The sequence below is a fragment of the Solea solea genome, chromosome 5 (genome assembly GCF_958295425.1).
Source record: "Solea solea chromosome 5, fSolSol10.1, whole genome shotgun sequence".
NCBI lineage: Eukaryota > Metazoa > Chordata > Actinopteri > Pleuronectiformes > Soleidae > Solea > Solea solea.
In genome coordinates, this window is record NC_081138.1 from 27,995,536 (window position 1) to 28,021,702 (window position 26,167).

Below are 26,167 nucleotides of genomic sequence, written 5' to 3' on the forward strand. Positions count from 1 at the left end.
CTCTACTATGACTTTTTTGAGTGATTTTGGACGACATACTCTACTATGACTTTTTTGACTGATTTTGGACAACATACTATACTATGACTTTTTTGAGTGGTTTTGGACGACATACTATACTATGACATTTTTGACAGATTTTGGACGACATACTAAAGTATGACATTTTTGAGTGATTTTGGACGACATACTATACTATGACTTTTTTGACAGATTTTGGACGACATACTATACTATGACTTTTTTGACAGATTTTGGACGACATACTATACTATGACTTTTTTTGAGTGGTTTTGGACGACTTACTAAAGTATGACTTTTTTGGCAGATTTTGGATGACATACTAAAGTATGACTTTTTGAGTGATTTTGGATGACATACTAAAGTATGACTTTTTGACAGATTTTGGACAACATCTCTGATTGCCTTGTTGACGATGTAAATCTAAATTTAAATCTTATACTTTATTAATCCCCTTAGGGAAATTATTTCTCTGCATTTGACCCATCCTAGAATTAGGAGCAGTGGACAGCCACACTGAGGAGCAATAGGGTTTGGGTACCTTGCTCAGGGGTACCCCAGTCCTTTTGACCTGGTGGGGACTTAAACCTCCAGTTACAAGCCAAGTTCCCTTTTCACTTGGCCATGGGCTGCAAAGAACATTACAAATCAGAAGAAACTGAAATAAAATTCAATTTAATAAGTCAATCAGTATGTAAATAGTAAATGTGTTGTAAATCCACCAGATGTTTAAAAATATACAAATGAGAAAACACCCAAAAGACAACAACACACAATATTGAAACAATAATTTATTTAAAGTATAAATGAAAACCTTTAACACAGTCTACGATGCTCTGGGTGTTATAAAAACCTAGCTTTGTACATTTATGAGATAATATAATAATATAATAATAACAATCATGTATATATGTACAGTGTATGTTCTGAATAATCGTGCTGAAACACCCATCATGTTCAGTAACAGAATCAGTGCTGGAGAGTTTTCCAGCTTCCTCTCTGTCTGGGTAAGAATCTCATGCCCAGATGTTGAGCCTCCTGCGGATGCTCGATGGGCTGTTGGGACAGGTTGTTGGTCTGCGGGAGACAGTCCAGGGATAAGCCATCATGGAGGCACACTGAGAACTGCGAGAGCAACGTCACCAGGACGGACTTCATCATCACCATGGAGATGTGTTTGCCAACGCAGGAGCGAGGACCCGAGCCGAACGGCTGGAAGTGACGACGAGGGATCTGGAGGTACATTAGATGGAGGCAGACAATAAAAGACTATTTCAAAACACAAGACGTGGGCTGTTTGTTCAACTTTTTCTTACATTTTTCTCAAAGTTTTCCAGGCTGAATTGGTTTGGCTTGCAGAATAAGTCTGTGCGGTGCATGCGGCCCGTGTTGAGGATGATGTTTGTGCCCCTCGGTACCCGGTAGCCATCGATGACGTCGTCGTTCAGCGCTCGCCGCATGGTGATATCCACCACAGGGTGGAAGCGCAGACATTCGTTTATGAAGCTCTCGAGCACATGCAGCTTGGGAAGATCTCCATTCTGCAGCTGTCGCTCCCCTGTAGTGAGACAACGGTGATTAAGTTAAAAATGAATGCCATAATAAAAGTTAATGAAGCCAACCCTGAATACCTTCATGAAACTCTTTTATTAACCTGGTTCAGCGAGATGTTGATTCAACATTTTACAGATTTTTTATATAGAATTTGTTCCTCACTTGTTACCACATCCAAAGACATCCAATGACATTATTTTTTGACTGATTGTGGACGACATACTATACTATGACTTTTATGACTGATTTTGGACGACGTACTAATGTATGACTTGTTTTGTCAATTTTGGACGACATACTAAAGTAAGACTTTGTCAAATTTTGGACGACATACTAAAGTAAGACTTTTTTGTCAAATTTTGGATGACATATTAAAGTATGACCTTTTGGTCAAATTTTGGATGACATACTAACCTTTGACTTTTTGGTCAAATTTTGGACGACGTACTAATGTATGACTTTTTTGTCAAATTTTGGACGACATACTAACCTATGACTTTTTGGTCAAATTTTGGACGACATACTAAAGTGTGTCTTTTTTTGTCAAATTTTGGATGACATATTAAAGTATGACCTTTTGGTCAAATTTTGGATGACATACTAACCTTTGACTTTTTGGTCAAATTTTGGACGACGTACTAATGTATGACTTTTTTGTCAAATTTTGGACTACGTACTAAAGTGTGTCTTTTTTTGTCAAATTTTGGACAACATACTAAAGTAAGACTTTTTTGTCAAATTTTGGACGACATACTAACCTATGACTTCTTTGTCAAATTTTGGACGACATACTAAAGTATTACTTTTTTGTCAGAATTTGGACGACATACTAACCTATGACTTTTTTGTCAAATTTTGGACGACATACTAAAGTAAGACTTTTTTGTCAAATTTTGGACGACATACTAACCTATGACTTTTTGGTCAAATTTTGGACGACGTACTAAAGTGTGTCTTTTTTTGTCAAATTTTGGATGACATATTAAAGTATGACCTTTTGGTCAAATTTTGGATGACATACTAACCTTTGACTTTTTGGTCAAATTTTGGACGACGTACTAATGTATGACTTTTTTGTCAAATTTTGGACGACGTACTAAAGTGTGTCTTTTTTTTTCAAATTTTGGACAACGTACTAAAGTAAGACTTTTTTGTCAAATTTTGGACGACATACTAACCTATGACTTTTTGGTCATATTTTGGACGACATACTAACCTATGACTTTTTTGTTAAATTTTGGACGACATACTAACCTATGACTTCTTTGTCAAATTTTGGACGACATACTAAAGTATTACTTTTTTGTCAGAATTTGGACGACATACTAACACTAAAGTGTGTCTTTTTTTGGTCAAATTTTGGATGACATATTAAAGTATGACCTTTTGGTCAAATTTTGGATGACATACTAACCTTTGACTTTTTGGTCAAATTTTGGACGACGTACTAATGTATGACTTTTTTGTCAAATTTTGGACGACGTACTAAAGTGTGTCTTTTTTGTCAAATTTTGGACAACGTACTAAAGTAAGACTTTTTTGTCAAATTTTGGACGACATACTAACCTATGACTTTTTGGTCATATTTTGGACGACATACTAACCTATGACTTTTTTGTTAAATTTTGGACGACATACTAACCTATGACTTCTTTGTCAAATTTTGGACGACATACTAAAGTATTACTTTTTCGTCAGAATTTGGACGACATACTAACCTATGACTTTTTTGTCAAATTTTGGACAACGTACTAAAGTAAGACTTTTTTGTCAAATTTTGGACGACATACTAACCTATGACTTTTTGGTCAGATTTTGGACGACATACTAACCTATGACCTTTTGGTCATATTTTGGACGACATACTAACCTATGACTTTTTTGTTAAATTTTGGACGACATACTAACCTATGACTTCTTTGTCAAATTTTGGACGACATACTAAAGTATTACTTTTTTGTCAAATTTTGGACGACATACTAACCTATGACTTCTTTGTCAAATTTTGGACGACATACTAAAGTATTACTTTTTTGTCAGAATTTGGAAGACATACTAACCTATGACTTTTTTGTAAAATTTTGGACGACATATTAATGTATGACTTTTTTTTGTCAAATTTTGGACGGCGTACTAAAGTATGACTTTTTGATCACATTTTGGACGACATACTAAAGTATGACTTTTTTGTCAAATTTAGGACGACGTACTAAAGTATGACTTTGTAGCTTAACTACACAAATAAAGAAGAATTACGTCCTTTCTGACATGCACCGTAGTTCCCCGATGTGCTGGGAAAAGGGAGGAGTGAGTGAAAGAGTCTTTTAAATGTTGGTATACCTACATGAAGGGAGAATTTATTATTTTCATGGCTCTTGTCCTATTAGTACTAATGTATCCAATAAAAATGCAACTTAGAGTATTTTTAAAAAAATGATTTACACTACTACAACATTGAGTAGTAGTGTAGATTCTGTACTTAATTTTAGTTTTAAATGTCATTACTATGGTGGATAAAACATAGTCTGTATTAGACATAGTAGTAGTCGTGTTTTCAGGTTTGGTTTCTCACCCACAACGGTGTCGATCTCTCGCAGCAGCTGCAGCTCCACGTCTGGATGCTGTTTGAGGAGCAGCAGCATGAAGAAGACACTGATGGACATGGTGTCAGGAGCGGCGATCACCATCTCCAGCACACACTGTGTCACGTTCTCGGCTGACAGCTCACCGTGGTTCTGAAAAAAACACAAGCACACACTTGTGGATAAGTCGACGCCTTCCATGTGGAAGACGAAGTGCAGGAAACTTCCTGTTATGATATGTTATGTTATGTTATGTTATGTAGAGGGACGCCAAATTCAAAATGGCAGTCTTCCTGTTGAGTTTTTGGTCCCAACAGACTTTATTGTTCGGCTTGGACTGTGACATGTTTCCACCCAGTTTCGTGAAGTTTCGATTTGGTAGAGATGGGAATCCATATGGGTATCAGTTAGTATCGGTCAAAATCACTGGATCAGATATCAGACAGATGCAAATGTAATGTCCTATACTGTATATCACATGCTTCACTGTGCACAGACTGAAAAAAGGGTAAATAAAAATCAGCAAAAGCATTTTTAGCTGAGTCATGTTTGGGCTGTTTATTTCTTCTTTTTGGGAGATAAAATATTTGTTACACAGTTGGAGAATTGTGTCATTGAAAAATGTGTTTCATACGTTCATAAATGGTCTAAAATGACTGTGTCGGACTAATATCGATAATATCGGTAGCTACACAAGTTTGTGATATCGGTATTGGTATCGCACACAAAAAAGTGGTATCGTCCCATCCCTAAAATTTGATGCAACTTCATTTGGCTGATTTCCGTGCCAATTTTCGTCTTTTTTCACCAACGTTTCGGACTTCAAAAATGCATAAGAATGGAAATAATAATAATGATTCCATGAATTCAATTTGATTCTCACTCTTACCTGTGCAAATATGAGCTCTGTGGTGAAGTTGATGTTGTCCAGTTTGTCTGCCTGATCCACTTCTCTCCTCTTCTGCTCTACGAGATCCTCTATGGCATCGTGCAGCTCCTGGCTGTGAGAAAACAGACACATACTGCATTGTTTTTTTTTGTTGGGTTAAAAAATAAATAAAAACACTGGGCTTGTTCATATGAAGAAACACAATCGGTTGAATAACCGAGTGAGAAATAAAGAGAGGAGACTCACACTGCTTTCTTATTCCTCTGGTGAATCCAGGCAAACTTGAAGTAGATGTCGGGTTTGATCAGCACACTCTGCCACGTGTCAAAATACTTGTGAATCTTCAGCAGCAGCTCTTTCTCTGCACACACAGAGTTTACAGATGCATCAAAATATGCAACACAGGAGTTGACTATTATTAATACAAATGAAACATACAAAATTGTGTTCATTATAGTTATGTTATTTATGCCAAATTAATAATTTGACATCAAATCACAAAACTGAACTAGTATTACTTTCAAATCTGGTGATACTACACTTCAAATGAAAAATAACAAAAACAGCAGACATTGCATTGGCTGCACAGCTTTGGTTTTTAAAACTTGAAACAGATGTGCAAATGTGCACTAAATGTGCAATCTTCAACTAAAAAATAAAAAGAAATAACTAAAAGCTAATTAGATGTCTAATATGTCCATATGAGCTTAGTTTACTTATGCTAAACAGCAAATCACATGGCTGTAATGCATTTAAACATGTAGGTGTGGTCAAGCTGCCCTGCTGAATCTCAGTTTTTCATCTACTGGGAATCTCTTGGGTTTACAGAAAATGGTCTAAAAACATAAATATCCATTGAGCAGTAGTTGAAAATGCATTGTTGATGCTGGAGGTCAGAGGAGAACGACCAGCCGGCTTCAAAATAACCTCACTCAAAACACGTCAAACCTTAAAGCAGACGACCACGCCGCATGTCGCTCCTGACACTTTATGTGTACCTAATAAAGTGCAAATGCACAGCAACTAAACAAACTGCAGCTAATAAACTAAAATCACACAGTGTCCACCTGTGTTGAGGATGTTTCGGTCAAAGCAAAGACTAAAGTACACACACACACACACACGTGTACTCACCATCGACAGGAACACCCAGGAAGAGTCTGTTGGAGATGTCGACCACGGTGCAGCGCAGCAAACTGAGCACGTCCACGTGACCCAGACTGTCCAGGTCGTCCAGGTGAGTCTGCGTGGACGAGACACAGACCTCCACTGTCCTCTGCAAACCTGGACCTGTGAGAGCTGACACACACACACACACACACACACACACAGGACCACCAAATGTTTAAAATCAGTGAATAACTGGATGGACTAGACTATAACAAATTTAAATGAGGTTAAAGCTACACACAAAAAAAAAAGAAAACGGTTGGGTATAAAACCTAAATTAATTTAGTTCAGTCAATCTGTAAGTTATAAAAAGACAACCTTTTTCTTTTTCACCTGCTGCTTTAAAAATCCAATAATTAAACTTAACATCTATCTAAAATACATACTGTTCAATCACGGAATGAGTTAAATGCAAACTTAAAAATGATGTTTTAATCCAAATCTTTACTTTTGTTATCTTTGTTTCCTTAATTTTTTTGTAATATAAAGAGAAAAAGAAGAGAGACATTGACATGAATATAATAGCTAAATAAGCAGAAAATGTCAAAATCATGGCATAAATTTGAAGTTTAAAGACATTATTAAGTTCACACCTCTTTCCTACTCCTTTCAGACACAGACCACTGGTGTGGTTATATTCTCTATGTTATAAATGATTTATTTATATTTATATGCTGTTACCTTTGGTGAAGTAGAAGCGAATCTTCTTCCACAGAGTCATGTTGTTGTTGAAAATGACGCCTCTCTCGTGCATGCCGATGCAGCTCAGTCCCTGCTCGCTCCCAAAACGTGACGAGTAAAGTCCATTCTTCAGAACGTGGTGCACAGCTGATGGTCTAATTGTAAAAAAATGTACAAAAAAACAAACAAATTGTGAATCTACTCTTGGACTGTTTGACAGCTTCCTTTCTGAGAATTAAAGCTGCAGTGTGTAACTTTTCGCTGATGTTATTATTCTGCCTCTGTTTGTTTTTTTGTGAACAGAAATGATTATGACATTATTTGTGACTTTATCTGAATAAACAACACTTTCAGGCCCGCCTCTGTTTGTTGGAACATTACACAAATCACTTCCTATGTGCAGCGCTGTAATGTCGCCTGGTGACGCGTGATCTAAACACCTCTATACTGAGAAACACAGAGAGTCATGTGGAGCGGATACAATTACTGTACTGCCTTTTAATTAGTTTTTACAGCGGGTTTGCTAATTAAATAAAATAAAATAACTCAACCCAATTAACTACATAACAAATTATGAATGAATGAAAGTGCTGTATCAAAAACAACCTTGTATGAAATTCATTTACAAAGAAGAAAACTATTCACATTTTCGCTACAATTTTAGTTAGTTTTATAAACATACAATTGTTTCAGTTAGTTATCTTTTTTAAAAAAGTAAAGAAATATTATTTCAGTAAACGAAAATGTTTCAGTTTCCATTATTTCGTTACTTTTCGTTACCTATTAAATAACCTTGGTGTGTACTCATTTGACAGTAGTTTAAAGCTCCAGTGTGTAACTTCTAAAGACCTAAAGTTCAAAAACAACCTGGTGGAAGTCAAAATAAAAGCAGACATGAAGTGAGCTTCTGCTGTGAGTGACAGAGATGGTGCAGCTTTGTCACACACTCACAGAGACGGTCTGCATGAGGAAGAAACTGTTACATGTAGGTGCTTCTTGGGTGTTTTTTCAGCCAAGGAGTAAAATCAGTAACATCAAACTTTCTCCACTTTCTGAAAGAACAACTCTAGGTCCATATTCCAAGTGTTTGCTGCCTTCTCGCTTTTCTCATGTAGCTATTATCCTTCCACCTGTGCATCAGTGGTGATTTAAACATTATGTGTGCAGCGTGGGAATGTAACGATCGAAACACGTGTGGAGAATGTAACCAAAATGTAACAGATATTCACTTATATTTAAAAGTTACGCACGTCAGTTTTAGCAGAGAACCAACCTGCTGATTACGAGCGTCTCCTCTCCATTTATCCACACTCTGACGATGTCTCCATATTTGTCGTTGTAGTAGTTGCTGGCTGTGCCGATACCAGTCCACAGGAATCTCACATACGACAGAAGTGGCCCCAAACCCAGGCAGAAAGAAGGACCTGTTGTGGGAAGTGACAGTAAGTATAAATCAAAAAAGAAAAAGAAAAAGACACTTCCATTCAAATCTGTGCTGTGTCTACAGTACCTGGGACGCTTTTCTTCTCCGTGTGGCTCCACGCAGCCAGCAGGAGACACACGAGCAGCAGTAAGGTTCTGGTCGCCATAGCGACGCCCGGTGACCCCGCTGCAGTGACATTGGGGGACATGGAGACCAGGTCTGAAGCCATGGCGTCCAAACCTACTGGAGTCATCGCCAGGTCACACGCAGGCATCAGATCCATGAGAGGAGAGATTTTTACAAAACAAAACGTTGACGCGCGACCGCACAAACCCAGAGACTGGTCCAAAGTGATGGAGGCTACCTTCAACAAGCTCTGTCTCTTTATGAGCAGCCCGAGCTGGTGAGCAGCCAGGTCAGGGCGAAATCAAAAGTCACAACACAGGAGGGAAACAGTAAACAATTCACGTCTAACCTTGAGGAGTTTGGATTTGATCCAGTGCCCTTGAGGGAACAGGAATTCCTTCCACACGGACGTGTTGTGATGCAGCTTTGGAGCGAGATTCGATTTATGGAGTGTATTTGACATTTTGATGATGTGAAGCACTCCTGTACTACTCCTTTAGAACATCAGAAGAATCTGGCGGAGGCACCTGCACGGTCACTGATAATGAAACTATTTATGTCATCGGAATCTGCAAAATGTCTTTTTTTAGATTAACATTCATGGGTTAGACAGGGACCTGTCTGTCTGTCTGTCTGTCTGTCTGTCTGTCTGTCTATCTATCTATCTATCTATCTATCTATGTAACTAGATAGCTAGCTGTGTCGCTAGATAGATAGATAGATAGATAGATAGCTATGTAACTAGATAGATAGATATGTAACTAGATAGCTAGCTAGATAGATAGCTATGTCGCTAGATAGCTAGCTACGTAGCTAGATAGCTAGCTATGTAGCTAGATAGCTATGTAACTAGATAGCTATCTAGCTAGATAGCTATGTCGCTAGATAGATAGATAGATAGCTATGTAACTAGATAGCTAGCTAGCTAGATAGCTTTGTCGCTAGATAGCTAGCTATGTAGCTAGATAGCTATGTAACTAGATAGCTAGCTAGCTATGTAGCTAGATAGATAGCTATGTCGCTAGATAGATAGATGATAGATAGATAGTTATGTAGATAGATAGATAGATAGATAGATAGATAGATAGATAGCTATGTAGATAGATAGATAGATAGATAGATAGATAGATAGATAGCTATGTAACTAGATAGCTAGCTAGATAGATAGCTATGTCGCTAGATAGCTAGATAGATAGCTAGATAGATAGATAGATAGATAGATAGATAGATGGCAATTAACTCTTTAAAAATATACAATTTGATTTGAATACAAATAGCTATCTAGTTATCTGTGTTCAAATCAAAGTGTATATATGTTTAAAGAGATAATTGTTTATACTGTAAACAGCATAAATGTTCATAAAAAAAAATGTAAAATGTATTCAGTAAGTGAAAAGAAGGCAGGAACTAAAAGGTTGAAACGTTTTCCGGCTGCTTTTTTAAACAATTCTGTATTCATGTATTCATTGTATCTGTACTGTATTGCATTTATGTTATTGTACTATTTTACTTATTTCACATTTAATCTACCTTTCTAAGACATCATTATTTTATCAACCGCTTTATTTCTTTTCTACTCCTTTTATGTCTTCTCCAGTTTTGTCTATGCGCTTTTAAACATTGAATCCATAGCATATGAAAATTATTATTGAAATATTTGTTCGCCTCTGCCAGTAGATGGAGAACCAGAGCTGTGATCCATGAAATTAGATGTGCCAGGTTTTCTGCAGCCAAAGCTCATTTATTGTTATAAAAACAAAATCATCAACATAAACCGACTGTTATGAAACACACACTGTATGTGGTTCACTCACTTCATGCTGCTGCTGCTGCTGCTGCTGTTGAAGTCAGGACGTTACGTCATAATATCCACGGCACTGATTCCACTGCATCCTGTAATCATGAGATAATAAGTGTTTAGTGACAGATGCATATTTAAGCTAAAGAGAGAAAGAAGAGCTTCAAGGCTCTGCATCACACTGCATGCAAGAGGAAATACAGCAGGTGGAGTTACAGCTACTTTTCATCATTTCTTTAACATGTTCTATGAGTTCATTCTGAATTTGGAAAAACTGCTTTCTATTTTAGTGAAGATGGAAACTGCTACAATGATGAAATTTGGATATTATAGAATTTAACGACTGTTTTATAACTATGTCATCTATTTCTGGATTTTGTACATTTTTTGATTTACAAATTGTTGTGATCAAACAACTGTATGACTCTGTTCTTTGAGCAGTAGAATTCACCTGTGAAACCTGTCTTATTGTCGACATTTGGCTATGTTGTACATTCACAGATGTGAAAATGCACGTTTTATAATTTATTACCTTTATCTTTACTGTCTTTGCTGCTGTGACACTGTACATTTCCACACTACAGGACTAATAAAGGGTCCTAAGGACTAATCTTATCTTATCTTTGTGTTTTCGACCTGTTTGCAGACATCTGTCCTTACACAAACTGAATCACTTCCTACACGGTAACGTCACAGGGGGACACAGAGTGGAGCTGATGGACTTAATCAACATTATATGAACTTGAATTTGTTTATATTTAAAAGTTTACACACAACAGCTTTCGATTATTATATCAACGTACAATATCAGCTGTGCAAACACGCTGTTATTTATGTAACTATAAATGTGTTCATTAAAAAAATGAAAAGACATTTTCCACTTGGTGACAAACACCACGTCACATGACTGTGTCTCTGCCTTTGTTCCCTTCGCTCTCTCTCTCTCTCTTTCTGTATAAAAGTCTCTGTGAATTCACTCGTCGCCCACACTCCAGCCCAAGAATGTGAGACGCTCAAACGTCCGACTGTGTGCCGAGGCTCTACGTGGAAATCCAAGCCGCGTACGCTGCCTTTCAGGCTGCAGATTGTTCTGCGTGATTAAGCAGAGATGGCCCGCATTGTTCTGCCCAGAAACAGAAGTTAATGTAACCTTGCCTCTGACCTCTGTCTTGTGGTCAACCACATCTTTGTCTCCGCTGCATGTGAGGAGAGTTGTTCCAAAAGTGAACAAACACGGAGAACAAGAAACTAAAGAGGAGTTTAAATGTCAAAAACATGTGTGACGCCTCAACACGTTCACATTATTAATGTATTAATAAATGTGGCATATTCTGCCAATGTGTCTTTGGTGTGTTTAAATCATTTCCCTGTTGTGGGACCAATAAAGGATTATCTTATCTTATCTTAGGTATATTAACATACCATATGATGAAGTTACAGGGCAATGACATGTAGTTTCATATACAGTGAAAAAGTTTGTTGTGTGAAGAATTTTTAAACTTTTAAACTTTATTTTTTTCATTACTTCAGTCTATGTTTTACTTTAATTTTTTTGAATTTCAATAATTTTAAAGGGGAATTCTATTAGTATAGTATAGAGCCAAACTGAAAAGAAAAAACTATTTAATGTTTCCAGAATAAAGTCATAATATTACAAGAATAAAGACATATTATGAGAATAAAGTTGTAATGTTATGAGAATAAAGTTGTAATGTTATGAGAATAAAGTCAATTATTAATCAAGACAATCAGCTGCAACCTGTGACAAGATGAGAAACTTTTAAATTTAAAATTAAATTAAATTAAATTAAATTAAATTAAAGAAAGAAAGAAAGAAAGAAAGAATATTTGATCCTCAGTTTGAACTTCAGGAGGTCATTTTGACCACGTCTCTGTGTCTAAATGCATCCACCATGTGACTCCCTTCACAGGAATTTGCTTCGATAAGTGTCTAATAAAGTGGCTGAGAGATTAAAGGTATTTAAAGATTCTCTCACAGACTGAGGAGGCAGGTGGGAGGATGAAAGTCTGCAGGAGGACACGTCAGGTCATCTGCTCGTCCTTGGCTCGAAGCTGCAGGACAGATGTGGACCCATCGGCCGCGCGGTGAGAAGACAGATAAGGCTCTTTTCCTCGCAGCTGCATCTCAGGGAGGAGAACACACAAGCAGAAATATCACAGGAACAGTGCAGGTGGAGATGATTTTGACCTATTTACACATTTGGTTAATTTCAGTGGCGTCTCATTGGATCAGCCTTCCAGAACACGCTGATAAAATCACCTTTGTTGTCGGTCTCATCTGCGAGAGCGTGTGAGCGAGCGAGCGGGAGACAACAAAGGAACGACCTCGATGCTCTGAAGACTCTGCACGCACGTGCACGTCTCCTCTTCTGCTCAAGCCATTCAAGCCATTCATCTGTCAGCAGACAGTGACCTACAGCCTGAGGCAGGAACACACACACACTCCAGAACTCAGCACCTGAACAGTGGTGGTGCACGTCCACTTGGTTTCCTCTCTATCTCATCTCCCCATGTACTTTTTTTTATACTATTTTGTGACTTCTTTAGGACCTTTTTCTGATTCTATTGAGGAAGAACCCAATTTCTGAGGAAATGGTTATGTTGTTATGTTGATATGTAAACACAAAATTCAAACTTAAAGCTGCGGTGTGAACATTTTGGTGATTCTTTTGTAGTATGTTATTATTCTGCCTCCGTTGTGAGCAAAAACCATGTAATATAATTTGTATGATGTGTTCTTCATCTGAAAACAACCCTGTCAGGCAAAACTATCAGACCTGACTGAGGGAATGTGTGTGTATACAGCTGCAGAAACGTTTCACTCTCTGTGTGTCTTCCTCTCACTTTATGTTATTAGTTTCTACTCAGTGTATTTATTGAATACTGTTGACCTTTTGACCTTTGCTGTTCCCACTGCCTGTGTTGACATGGAACAATTCACTTCCTGTGTGCAGCTCGGCAATGCTGTCCGGCACGGACTATACTGAGAAACACAAATAGAGTCGAATGGAGCTGACAGACTTAGTGTGAACTCAGGTGACGAGTGTTTGTTTACATTCAAAAGTTACACAATCATTTTTTTTGAAAGAGCTTATAAAGCCGTCATAAAAACATTTAAATACAGTTTAGAACAACAACAAAAAGAAAGACATGTATAATATGAGGTTGGGTATGAGAATAACCAGCGACACCTACTTTACATGCAAATCAAAAGAGGCCAGCGACAGCCACCTTTCACCATGAATAATCCTTAAAACGCCCAGAGATGTTCCACTGTCGCGTTTCTGGTGAAATGTCATGTTTTTGTCTCAAATCAAAGCGATGGAAACGAGTCATTGTTGGATTTGCCGAATGGAAGCTGTGAAGATGTGACAAGGAGAGAAAGAACTGCGACTAACAGAGAAGAAACAGAGGGAGGGGTTACAGAAAAGAGAAGACATGAACACAACGTTTGATAGATGTGCAGTTACTTTAAAAAATAAATAAATAAATAAATAAATAAATGATGAAACTGTTCAAAATGTCCTGTTATTTTACTCCAAGCTCTCTGTGTGTAACTGTCTTTTATACATAGCATAATAATGATGATGATAAATCAATGAAAACTAAATGTGTTTGTTGTAATGCATGCTTTCACATGTTATGTTTTTGTCCTGCTTTGTGTGTGTGTGTGTGTGTCTGCCCACGGCGGTGCAGTAGAATGGACTGTGATGAATATAAATCAGGTGACTGAACAGGCAGGGGTTTCTTTCCAGACAAGCTCAGAAGATTGTGTAATGCCCACTCCTACGTTACTGGTTTGCATGTGCGCACGGACACACACACGCACACAAAAGCCCTTCTCCACTGGGCGAACAACACATCAACCACTGTATGAAGACGTCTGCCTTCAGACCGACCACCCAGCTGGAGGCCAGAGCAGCGACGCTGGACCTGGACTTGAATATCAGCAAAGTGTCTCCTTGTTGGATTAATTTTGGCTTTCATTGGTTTGAGTTGAGTTTTGGTGGCAGCATCTTGGACCACGAGGTGATACAACCTGGACGTTCTCTGTCCTGAGTGAGTTCTCCTCTTCTTCTTCTTTTGCATTTCCTGCCGTGCTGCAGCTATATCCCCTGTGAATGCTGACAGTGGTAGGAAACCCTCAGAAAAGAGGAGGTGACGTGGTTACCATGTGGATCCCGACACCGAGCATGACTCTCCCTCAGCGGGTGGTGCTGTATGGGACATGCGTTGTGGCATTATTGAACTCTGTGGGCCTCCTGGTGCTCTTAGTCCAGCAGAACCAGCAGCAGACCTGGCTGGAGCAGACGGAGGCGAGGCTGGTGGAGGTGGAGCAGAGCTCGTTGGTGGAGTTCCTCCAGGAGGTGCCCAGGGGAGCGGCGGGGTTACGAGCAAAGGCTGGGGAACCGGCGCAGAACCAGTACCAATACCAGTCCTCCAGGAACAAGAGGAGTGAAGGGCTGGAGAAGGAGTTCCAGCTGGAGGATGCGCTGCCGCTGCACCCGGACATCAGCCAGGAGGTGACGGAGGAAGAGGAGAAGAAGATGAAGACGAAGCATAAGCATCGACACGGCCAGAGTCACCACAAGGCGCATGTGCAGGACGACATGATGATGATGATGACGTACTCCATGGTCCCGGTGAGATGAGACACCTGAGGAGGAGAGACAAGCAGCACATCAGCCATTCACACACTTATAATCTTACAATCGGAAAATATTCTTTAGTCTTCAATAATTTTGAATGTGTTTATATCTACACTTTTAAATGCAACCTGTTCATTTTACTTACTGCATTGTATAAGGTCAGTAAATGTAACCTCTTTTGGAGTTTAATTCTGCAAAGTTTTAATAAAAACAAAGCCCTAAATTATCTATGAAATGTCCAAAACAGTCAAAATGAACTTGGACCGGAACTTTCCAAAGCAACTTTAATTGAAAAAAAACCAAAAAACATAAATATCCACATAATGTACATGTTATCATCTGGAATGAAAAATTAACATTTTTAAACCTAAATGAACCTACTCACATGTAGTACCTTCATTGCACACTAGGGGGCTGCGGCCCGCTCTGCTTTAGATTTACACGCAGGAAACATGACTGATATTGATAACCACGCAGTTAAGGGTCCAGGATGTTAGAAGTAGTGACATCTAGTGGTGACACTGCAAACTACAGAGGCCTTCACATACCAAAAACCACAGTACAAAAGTGCATTTATAAGTAAAAGGCTTATTCTAAAGCCACAAAAAACATCCCTAGTTAATTTTTAACTAAAGTCGGCAGGTTATATCAAGACTTGCTAACTGCAGTTTGAATTAACTTAACATTTTCTCTCTCCCTTCAGATTAAACTGTTGATCGACATTTGCAACAGCACCAAGGGAGTCTGCATCGCTGGTATGTCTGAGGGGTTTACTCTGAACTTTAAGTTGCTTATGTCCAATAAATTAATTTTTCATACTTCTTTGTTGTTGCAGGACCTCCAGGACATCCTGGTGAGTAAAAAAACAAACCCACCACTACCGTGTGTCCCTGTTCCTGTTCAGTGACCCTTTAAGCTGTCAGCCTACTGTACGTTTTTATTTATTTAATAATTTATGTGTGTGCGTGTGCGTGTGTTACTGTAGGTTTGCCTGGTGCTGATGGTCTGCCTGGCCACAATGGGACTGATGGCGTCCCCGGAATAAATGGACTGCCCGGGGCTGATGGGAAAAGGGGAAAAAGAGGTAAGAAAAAAGTGAGGATCTATTCTGTTTCAACTCACCAGACCCATTTTTTTATTTTAGTGATACCAGAGGCAACACTGGCCTTTTAAGAGAAGAGAACGTCCACTGCTGGTACAATGTAAGAGTATAAAAGGGGTCGAGAGTGACCTTAGGCTAAAAATCACTGAACTAGCTCACTCTCTCACACACACACACACAGACTTTCATTCATCAACTGTAAAAGTAAGTGTAGTGCATGACGTTTAAGTCGAATTGTCAAATGATGTTTACATTTCATTAAGAGAGAGGCAACGTCAACAAAAGAGTTGCACACCATAGCTTTAATCAGAACCAGAACCAGAACCCTAGCCTTAAATCTAACCATGCACATCTTAATCCTAAATTAAACCTGTCGGAAATTTCATTTTTTGGAACCAGGTTTTGACCCCTCACTGGTTTCTACCAGAAAATGTCCACAAACTCACACGCACACACTTTCAATTTATGAATGGCTTGAATGACTGAGGAAGACCAAACAGCTTCCTCTCACATTCTCAGCTGATATAATTCATCTCTGTGGTTTTGGGCTTCAGCTGAACGAACCGGGATGTTTTCTCCCACATCACTCTGTCCACAGCAGATGGTGTGATTCACCCCGGTCAATGGATCCATTCATGTTACAATAACAATAGGGAAATGTCCACCACAGGAGAATCTGGTGACAAAGGAGAGCCTGGGGAGCCTGGGGAGCCTGGCGAGCCTGGAGTGCCTGGAGAGCCTGGGGAGCCTGGAGAGCCTGGGGAGCCTGGAGAGCCTGGGGAGCCTGGGGAGCCTGGAGCGCCTGGGGAGCCTGGAGAGCCTGGAGAGAAGGCAGAACCATCCAATGATGTCATTACTGAGGGTAAATAATTATCTTGGACATTTCTGCACCCCCATCTGTGATATCTTCGTGATACAGCTACCTTTGAATCCCGATGTCTGTTGTTTTTTGTGCAGGTCCCCCTGGCCCTCCAGGACCTCCGGGACCCCCTGGACCCATGGGTCCTCCTGGACCTCAAGGACCTCCCAAAACAAGGCATCACAGAGCCAACCTTCATGCTGCTCAAACCCTGGGTGAGAAGTCTTTCTTTGCCAATTATCTATCTTGACTATTGTGGAAACTCTGGTTCCTTTGATCAAACTGAGCTGATTGGTTTCCCATGTTTCTGGGAAATGTAGACATTCCTATCTCTCATTAAGTTAGTGAGCTAGTCAGTCGGGTAGGTGGGTAAATCTTCTCACAGGGTGTCACAGACCAAGACAACAGAAGTCTTTGAAAAATTAAACATACAATTTATCCCAGGCACAAGCGTGAAAGCTAAACAACACAAGATTAATTTGTTTCCGACAGGGCAAATACATGCAATTCCAAATGATGAGACGTCATCAGTAAAGGAGGCTGAGAAACACCACGCGAAGCCTATGAAGAAGAATGGTATGTGTCCAGAGAAGAAGAAGCACAATATGGTTTAGACGTAAGCATCTAAAAGCTTGTTGTTATTTCATATTCTCCCCGCTCTAGAATGCCTGATAAAGTCTCTGATCAACCCCAGGAATGTGACAAAGATGGAGACCACATTTGGCACATGGATGAAAGACACCGCTCTGCTGGATGACGAGCGAATATGGGTGGCAGAACATTTCTCTGGTAGGTGCTTTGCAAAGGGCCATCAGCGTGGCTCAATCATCCATCCATTCTGTTTATTTTTGAATGGTCATAGGAGGAGCTGAAGCAACATGCACGCTGGACATTTTATTTTATTTTTTTAACATTTTGGTTGTTCTCCTTTCCAGGTCGAGTGGTGAAAGAGTACAAAAGCATCGCCTCCTTCCAGAACAACAGCAGTGACGTTGTGGATGTCAGAAAGTTCTATCAGGGCTGTGGCCACGTCGTCCATAATGGTTCCCTATATTACCATATAGCCGGTACTTCCAGCATTGCCAGGTAAGTTGAAATACAGCATCTTATGAAGACGATAACTCAAAAACAACATGAGGGAATCCTTTCAAATGTGGCACAAACATTGTCCGGGGCTCAAATGCAACAGCAACATTGCACTCGTAAATTGAATACACAAAGATCAGTGACAAAAAGTTGTAGAAGTGAATTCTACTGCTCAAAAAAACCTGCTCGTTCAGCAGGTCCTGATGATAAATGCTTCTGGTTCCCGCCCACACCTGTGCTGCCTGTGTATACATGCAAACGCTCCCTCAGTCAGGTCTGATGTTGACGACGACTGGGAAGTAACTCTCGTTTCTTTGTTGGGTCACAGATTTGTCTTCGACACCAAGAGGCTTCACACTCTCAGCATAGACAACGCGTTGCACCACAGCCTCGCCTACCTGCTCCACAACTCCAAGACCTACTTCAAACTCGCGGCGGACGAGAGCGGCATGTGGCTGATCTTTGCCTCGAGTGTGGACGAGAGCATCATGGTGGCCCAGCTGGACCAGAAGACCTTCTCCGTCACGTCCTACATAAACACCACCTACCCGCGCACCAAGGCGGGCAACGCCTTCATCGCCTGCGGCGTCCTGTACGTCACCGACACCAAGGACACCAGAGTGACGTTCGCGTTTGACCTGCTGAAGGGGAAGCCGGTCAACATGACCTTTGACCTGAGGCCTGCGGGCGGAGTTCTTGCAATGCTCTCCTACAGCCCCAAGGACAGACACCTGTACGTGTGGGACCACAGCTACGTCAGGCTCTACGTGGTCCACTTCATCTCTGATGAGTGACGCGGACACGCCCACCTGGCATGACCACCTACTCCTTACTCCGTCATTAGAAACTGCTCATATTTAGGTTTCTTAAGAGAAAGGAAACATATCAATCTTATTTTTCTCCCGGAAATCGTCCAATATAAAGACTGCTGTATTTATGTGTTTGCAACATACATGTGAGGTTTTAAATTAACAGTGTGAAAACGTGTGTTTTCTATTAGTATTATGTATGAAATGAATTTAAAACTGTAGTGCGTAACTTTAAATATAGCTGGAACAAAAGACTAGTGTCAAATGAGTTCATACCACCCTGATTTAAGATTTAAGTGTGAAACATTTAGGGGGGTTTATTGACAGATGTATGTCTGTAAAAGTGTATTATCACGTATAAATTAAGGACTCTAGGCAAGGGTCTTGATTTACAGAGCCACCATCTTGTGCTACCAGCCCAAAAGGGACAAAACAGTTGGAGCTGGTGTTTTGCATTTTGAAGTTAATGTTCACTCCATAAAGATACACACTTGACTTCAAGTCTATCAGTTCCGCATAGCCATCTCCGTTTCCCAGCATAGTGGTGTTCAGATCTTGTGTTGAGATTCCTGTGCCGCGCACAGGAAGTGATTTGTTTCACGTCAACATTGCGCTAGTAAAGCAGGGCGACTGCAAACAAGTTGGAGTACGACTGAAAACACAAAGAAAAAAAACCACAAAATGATTCAAAGAGTGAAATCTACTGCTCAAAAAACTTGATTGTACTTATAATAAATAAATGCTTCTTGTCCCCACCCGCCTCTGCACTGCCAGTGGGTACACACAAACGCTCCCTTAGCCAGGACATCCTTTCTGTTGACAAAAAAAACAAAAGAAAGGTAGAAAACAACAAAAGTTACGCACTGCAGCTTAAAATCTAAGCTTTTTATGATTGTCTGTCGTACGCCATGACATTATTGTGTGTATTTGCATGACACCCAGTATATTCCCTTTTATGAATCTTTTTATACAGACATGCGTGTTACATATCCTATCAGATAAACTGTACATAAGTCAGTCTTGTTATCCCTGATCACTCACTCGTCAAGTCAAACAAACCAAAAAATAAATAAACAAGTGTCCAATCTTCCTGATGAAATAAAAAGAATTTATTCACTTTACAAAGGTAAAACTCTGACCATGACCTGTTCTGTCACACACCTCCAGGCTCAAGTGCCCCAGTAAGTGTCTTCCCGTGATACTGGCTTCTTTTGCATCATTACATGCACACACACACGCACACACACGTCAGACATCAGTAGGACCACTGGTAAAACACAAAGGATACATACAGTACACGTAGTTGGGAAGGAGGGAGAGAAACACAAATCTCTTTTAATAAATACCATACATACACTTAACAAAAGGTACAACTAATCCAGCTGGTATGATATGAAACCAAAAAATAAAGAAATGCTTTTTATGTTTGTACAAGCCGTCATGGTACTTATGTGTATTTATATTAGGTCATTTATATATATATATATATTTATAATTCATATATTAAAACTATTTCAAACGTTTTTACTACTAGGCCAAATAAAGGCAGACATTCATTTGTATATAACAGTTCCTTCTTCGATAACCTTATTTATGTGAAATAAACCTTTTTTTTTGTTAGTGTCTCCAGAGTGTGAGTGCAAATATCTATTCCTTGTGGACGAAACAGTTAAAAACAACTAGCGAGGTAAACACACGCACACACACGCACCTTACGTACAGTAGACTGTGTTGCACGTCTCCCAGTCAGATACAGTAAAACCCCTTACATTCCTAAAATAAAAAGGCAATAAGTTAAATAGTCTTACAAAGGAAGGGGGCGAGCAAACGGATGCAAACACATAAATAATTTAAATAAGAAAATTAAAAAAAAAAAAGAATCTTGTGCAAAACGAGAAGTAAACCTTTGTGTTTCTGCCCTGGGTGTTTAGGTGTTTAAGGTGTTTGGACCAGACGGATGAAAACATTGAAATCACAGTCACAGGAGTTAAAACACATCGTCTTCCTCACAACAGGAATGTTCTAGCAGTGACGTCTGCCACACAAACAGGCATTTGAGGGCAGGTGACACACACACACACACACAGCAGAGTGAACACACACACACACACACACATGCACATCATGACCAACTCGGGCCGGGTGGAGCCGACACCAGGAGAGGCCAGAGTGAGTGATGGGGCAGCCAGTGACGTAGAGAGGGTGGGGTGTGGTGTGTGTGTATGTGTGGGGGGAGGGGCTCACCGTCAACTCTTCGGTCAGGGCTGAAAGGGGGTGGGGCCAAAACCATTGAAACAAAAATGCAGATTCCAACAACTCGATTCACACCGGAAACCACTGACTTAATTACAAACCACAGTGCTGGTTACAGTAGATGCTAAGAGAGTTCAGCTGTGGGCACAAAATGACAACAGTTACACACCTTTTTTTTTTTTTTTTGCTTTTTTTCTTCGTTTTAAAGTTTTGCTTGAGCACTTTTACAGAGCACTATCAATAGACCTGTGATTGCACCGCGTAACGAGAACAGGACATGCATAGCTTCCCTATGGACACACTCTAAGTAGAGGATTCTTTAATAAAATGACAATAAATCTAGCTTTTTTAAAATCAAGTATAACTTCTGCTTGTTACTTCGCTTTCAGCCTTTGGGGAGAAAAAAAAATAATTTGCAGCTCCGTTTCTCATTCGAGGGGGAGGGTTTTTTTGTGAACCCGTGAACACTGCACGCTCAAAGATGCCAAAAGCATGGTGCTCTTTTCACCGACTTGTCCCTTTATACTATTAATGCCTAGTGAGTGTTACATAAGCTTTTTATGTGTCATCTTTTTTTTGTCCCTTTCCTTTTTGGACCCTTGACGGTGGAAGTAGCCGCTACAGGGCGTCGACCAGGCTGCTGGGGATGTTGTAGCGGTCGGGCAGGACCCGCATCTTCAGGGTGCCGTCCGCGCCGCAGGTGAAGATGCGGTTGCCGGGCCGTGTCTCCACCTGCATCACACCGGCGCCGATGTTGCGGAAGATGGACTGCTTGGCATGCTCGTTGCTAAAAGAGTGCATGAGGCCGTGACCAGCGAGTTTCCACACCTGGAGACAGAGAAAGCATGAAAACAGACGTTACAAAATGTTAGTTTGTTTTCCTCCCTGTTTCCCCTTTGTTTTGTTTTGACTTTATTCATTCTACAATCCAGTAGCTCACATAAAAAATACATTTTTATTTTAACATTCAATAAAAATGCTTTAATACTTTCTGAAAATAGTGACATTTTCTGGTAACAAATGTCTCACCATGACCAGTATTGTACATTTAACACATTTATTAACGTTTAAGTCACAGCTGCTTAATGTTAACAGCATTGGTAATTATCAAAATCATTTTTTATGTTTCTGTAATGGTTAATACGCCAGTATGTAGGAGCTCTTTAACCTGCTTTAATGCTAAAATAGACTTATTCTTGTCCATGAATTTTCAAATTTTCAAATGGTAAAGCATCATTATTATTTCTTGTTGACAATGTCAAATTATAGGTATTTACTTGCATTCCTGAACAGCAAGATTTGTTTTAGTGGTTGAATATCATCCAATCCCAGCTCAAATTTGGGTATAAAAAGGTGAATTCAGTTTATAACATTTTTAGTTTTTGAAAGATTTCTAAAATATTGATGTTTTCTAGTTTTTATGAGAGGTGGTTAAGCATTGTAGATTGTTGTTTTATTCCTTATTCTCTGAATAACTGCAGTCTATGTCCTATATTTCAATACTTTATTCATATTCTTTATATAGCTTTGACACTCAGTGTGCAATCAAAGCACAACTGTGTCGGACTCCAAATCCAGTTCCATCAGGTCAGTGAGTGAGTGAGTGAGTGAGTGAGTGAGTGAGTCACCTTCATGTTTCCCTCAGCAGACCCAGTGACAAAGAAGTCCTCGAAGGCATCCAGTGCGAGGGCCTTGATGGCTGAGTCATGGGCCTGGAAAGTGTGGAGCAGCTGCCGCTGACGGATGTCAAACAAGCACACAAATCCCTTTCTGCCTCCGGTGATTAACAGCTGCTGCTTGGGAGCGTACTGCAGCACAGTGGCCCCGTTCTCATGGCAGGGGAATGCTGAGTGAGGGGGTGGGCGGGCGGCGAGAAATGTGACAGTGGATTACAAATCATGATGATGATGTTTTTTTTTTTTTATTATTTTCAGTTCAATTTCAATTTCATGTAAAAAACCTGAAGCTAAAGATTATAAATTCTGAATTTTCACAAAAATATGGCAAGAAAAGACCATTTTCCCAGCATGTTCAGTGCACTGTATGTTTTTAACTGCATTTTAAACCCCGTGAATGACAGAAAAGTATTTGAACGTATCAAATTGTGTTCATATCTTTTGCTTTTTTCCAGATATGAATGTTTCCTCTTAAAGCTGTCGTGCACATCTTTTAAAGATAAAACACACGTCTGTTAAATTCAAACCACCGAGTTCACACAGTGCTAATTAAAGTCTATCAGCTCCACGCCACTCTCTCTCTGTGTTTCTGTTCACGAAGACCAAACACAGGCAAAGAAATAAGATAACCAACAAGAGAAATCGCCAAAGGTAAATAACCTCAGGATATCTGGTGATTTTTATACAGTTTTCTACTAGATCTTTAAAAGTCCGTGTGTTTCATTGAATCACTGAATCATTGATTAGTTGTCTCACAAAAAAACAACAAAAACAAATGAACGCAGGTTTGTGATTGCTTACCATGGACCATGGTATTGCTTGGTGAAATCAGAGTATCCCACAGGCAAACATTTCTGTACATAAATGAAGAACAGTATCAGGCAAGTCTGTATCACCAGTAAAAAAAAAAAAAACAGCAGTAGTGGAGCAGCAGCCATGTGCAGATTCTAACCTGTTATCATTGGACTGGCCAGCTGTGGCGATGAGGCTGGAGGATGTGATAAAGGCAAAGTCACCGCAGGTCTTTGTGTGGCACTGCCAACTCTGTCGGGAGGAACAGGATAAGGATAGGGATAAGAAGAAGAATGAATATCTAAGTTAGGTTTCAGATCATGTAAAATTCAGTAATATTATCTGTTCTGAGACACTCGGGGGGGGCATTTCCGTTTATATTCAGAATATAAACGGAAATGCACCTGTAATCTAACTTCCTGTTCAACAAACTCTAGAGACCAGGGGTGTCCAGATCCGATATTGATATCGGTCCGATATCAGCCAAAAAACATGAATCGGACATTATACACATTATATGTTGGATGCATGTAGAGCCCACATGATCACAACAACAGCGTGGGTGTGCTACTGCTATTTCAGAGGTTAAATATTTATTTCTTTAACCTCTGAAATCAGAGGCTACGAAGCCGCACAGCGAGTGCGAGTTAGCCGTTAGCACCATGCTAGTTCGTCCTGAGGGGATCTTCTAAAACAACATTATTTCATAAACCAGCGCCACCTGTCGACTTTCAACAGCCTCCCTTTGTTAATAATACCTAAAAAAAAACAGCCATGCCAACAGCGTTCTGTGTTTTAAATGTGTCCTGAAACTACACACGGAGCTGAGTACGTCTGCGGGGCCGGGCTCCGGGTTTACCTGCGAGACGAGTCACTCACCCTGTGTGGGTTGGGCTAATCCAAAATAGTGAAAACAAGGGGGGTGTTCTCTGAAGACACGCTGTTACCTGTGAAACACGGGTGCTCTGAAAACACCCCTATTAGCACTTGGTACTTTCCTCCTGATGAAAATTAACCACAGACTGTAGGAAATTATGGCAAAAAATCGAATATTCTTATGATGAAGGTTAAAACTTATGTAACCCATTGGTTAATAATAAATGGGTCAGTTTTCTCATACCTACTGTTGCTGACTCTTGTTGTCTGTTTAAGTAATATCACTTGATCAAGCCGCTTCTTACATTCCACACTACAAAATAACATTACATTACATTACATACATACAAAATAAGTAATTAAAGTATGTATGATTCGTGCTGATATTGTATCGGATCGATATGGGTATCAGCCAATACTCAAGGCTGCAATATCGGTATCGTATCGTACGTGAAAATTTGTGCTCAACAATCTTGAATAAAGTGAGCTTTTGTGTTTTTACATTCTCATCCACCGTTTTCTAACATGTATAATGTGAGGAAACACGACTTTAAATGTAAAGACTTCTGTTCAATTTGTGCACGAGAGAGGCAGGAAGTGACCTCACCAGATAGGGTTTGGGGTTGGAGGACGTCTGGTTGACCTGCCAGAGACTGAGGAAGCCCTCTCCATCAGCAACTCCACACTACAAGAGTAACACAGAGACATTTTTAACGCTCACAATACATAGACAAAACACAGGCCTTGTTTGTGTGTGTGTGTGTCTGCAGTATCTGTGGGATTGTGTGTGTATGTGTTATCAGAGTCCGTGTGTGTGTATCTACCTTATTGCCCTGGGAGTTGAAATAGAGGCGGGTGACTCTGGCATTGCCTGCTTGTCTGAAGCAAATCAGCTGCTGAGGTCTGTTCCACTCAAACATTCTCACACTGCCGTCCTGAGCCCCCGTCAAGTCTGACACAAAGTCACAAGCGCGCACACACACACACACACACACACACACACACAAACAGAGAGGAAAATTGGGACAAAAGAACAAGGTAAATGGGTGGAAGATAAGAGAAACTGTAACGTGCCATGAACTCACTGCGGGCACTTACAATACTGATATATGGGGTGGGATGTCATTCTCTTCACGTTGTTTAGATTCCTTTTCATAATCTGAAAAACAAGAAGGGAAATTCAGTCATAGTTAAGGTTTTGCAAACTCTAAACTATGGAAACCACTCAACCACTACCCCATATAAAAAAACAGCAAAACTGCTGGACTCCTGCTGCCTTGTTTGGTAAGTTTGTGTCACTGAGGTAAATCCAAACAAATATAGTCACAAAATAAACATTTTACTAACTGGTGGAGACTGCCTTGATAAATTGATAAATTGCTGATTTTCTTTGGTATAAGTAGTTTATAAAGGGTCACAAATGTCAGTTTGAAATGTAGTTCCCCGACTAAAATGAAAGCCAATTTCTCTGCTCTCACTTCAGTTTGACAGTTCATTTTTAACATTTCAACTGCTGCTGCTGACAGTGTTTACGCATCATTTCAACAAACGTGAGCATTCTTCAAAGACTTTAGCCTTTTTCAGTTCATCAACATTTCTGCTGTGATTAGATTTGTCCAGTTTATCCAAACATTTTGGTCCCAGTCCCGCTTATAAACACAGTGTGAGTGGGAGTTGATAAATGTTACATAATGGCTGCATCATTATGGTGTTTATCATGCAAAATCAACAGATATTAACACTAGTAGTCGGGGCCGTGTCATTCTGCAGTAGACAATTGTGCTTGTAATGTAAACTCAG

General features: G+C 39.9%; 3 protein-coding genes across 12 annotated transcripts in view; 1 reads left to right on the forward strand and 2 right to left on the reverse strand.

Moving 5' to 3' along the window:
- Positions 1-799: 799 nt before the first annotated feature.
- On the reverse strand, positions 800-13,713 carry LOC131459431 (aromatase). 5 transcript variants are annotated; one of them, XM_058629267.1, is made up of 12 exons: positions 13,461-13,713; positions 12,242-12,383; positions 10,261-10,339; positions 8,408-8,984; positions 8,171-8,321; positions 6,898-7,052; positions 6,181-6,345; positions 5,293-5,407; positions 5,047-5,158; positions 4,148-4,310; positions 1,338-1,579; positions 800-1,254 (listed from the first exon to the last, which is right to left on the reverse strand). In XM_058629267.1, exons 4-12 carry the CDS (start codon positions 8,601-8,603, stop codon positions 991-993), a joined length of 1,563 nt encoding a protein of 520 aa, XP_058485250.1. In that variant the 5' UTR covers positions 8,604-8,984; positions 10,261-10,339; positions 12,242-12,383; positions 13,461-13,713; the 3' UTR covers positions 800-990. The 5 variants fall into 5 exon arrangements, with proteins under 5 accessions (XP_058485250.1, XP_058485249.1, XP_058485247.1 ...); XM_058629266.1 differs by having other exon boundaries at positions 12,242-12,389; XM_058629264.1 differs by having other exon boundaries at positions 12,242-13,243.
- A 456-nt stretch (positions 13,714-14,169) lies between these two features.
- On the forward strand, positions 14,170-19,306 carry gldn (gliomedin). The gene is made up of 10 exons (XM_058629262.1): positions 14,170-14,908; positions 15,618-15,669; positions 15,750-15,767; positions 15,900-15,998; positions 16,687-16,878; positions 16,974-17,090; positions 17,368-17,451; positions 17,539-17,664; positions 17,811-17,961; positions 18,290-19,306. Exons 1-10 carry the CDS (start codon positions 14,387-14,389, stop codon positions 18,753-18,755), a joined length of 1,827 nt encoding a protein of 608 aa, XP_058485245.1. The 5' UTR covers positions 14,170-14,386; the 3' UTR covers positions 18,756-19,306.
- Positions 19,307-19,857: 551 nt separating this feature from the next.
- Positions 19,858-26,167, reverse strand: part of dmxl2 (Dmx-like 2) — a 42,255-nt gene continuing 35,945 nt past the window's right edge. For all 6 annotated transcript variants that reach the window (XM_058629273.1, XM_058629272.1, XM_058629269.1 and 3 more), the window contains 7 exons: positions 25,466-25,526; positions 25,192-25,319; positions 24,975-25,052; positions 23,652-23,743; positions 23,501-23,553; positions 22,652-22,869; positions 19,858-21,851 (listed from right to left, as the gene is read on the reverse strand). In XM_058629273.1, the coding sequence (XP_058485256.1) occupies positions 21,642-21,851; positions 22,652-22,869; positions 23,501-23,553; positions 23,652-23,743; positions 24,975-25,052; positions 25,192-25,319; positions 25,466-25,526 (840 nt within the window). In that variant the 3' untranslated portion in view covers positions 19,858-21,641. The remainder of the gene's footprint in view (positions 21,852-22,651; positions 22,870-23,500; positions 23,554-23,651; positions 23,744-24,974; positions 25,053-25,191; positions 25,320-25,465; positions 25,527-26,167) is intronic.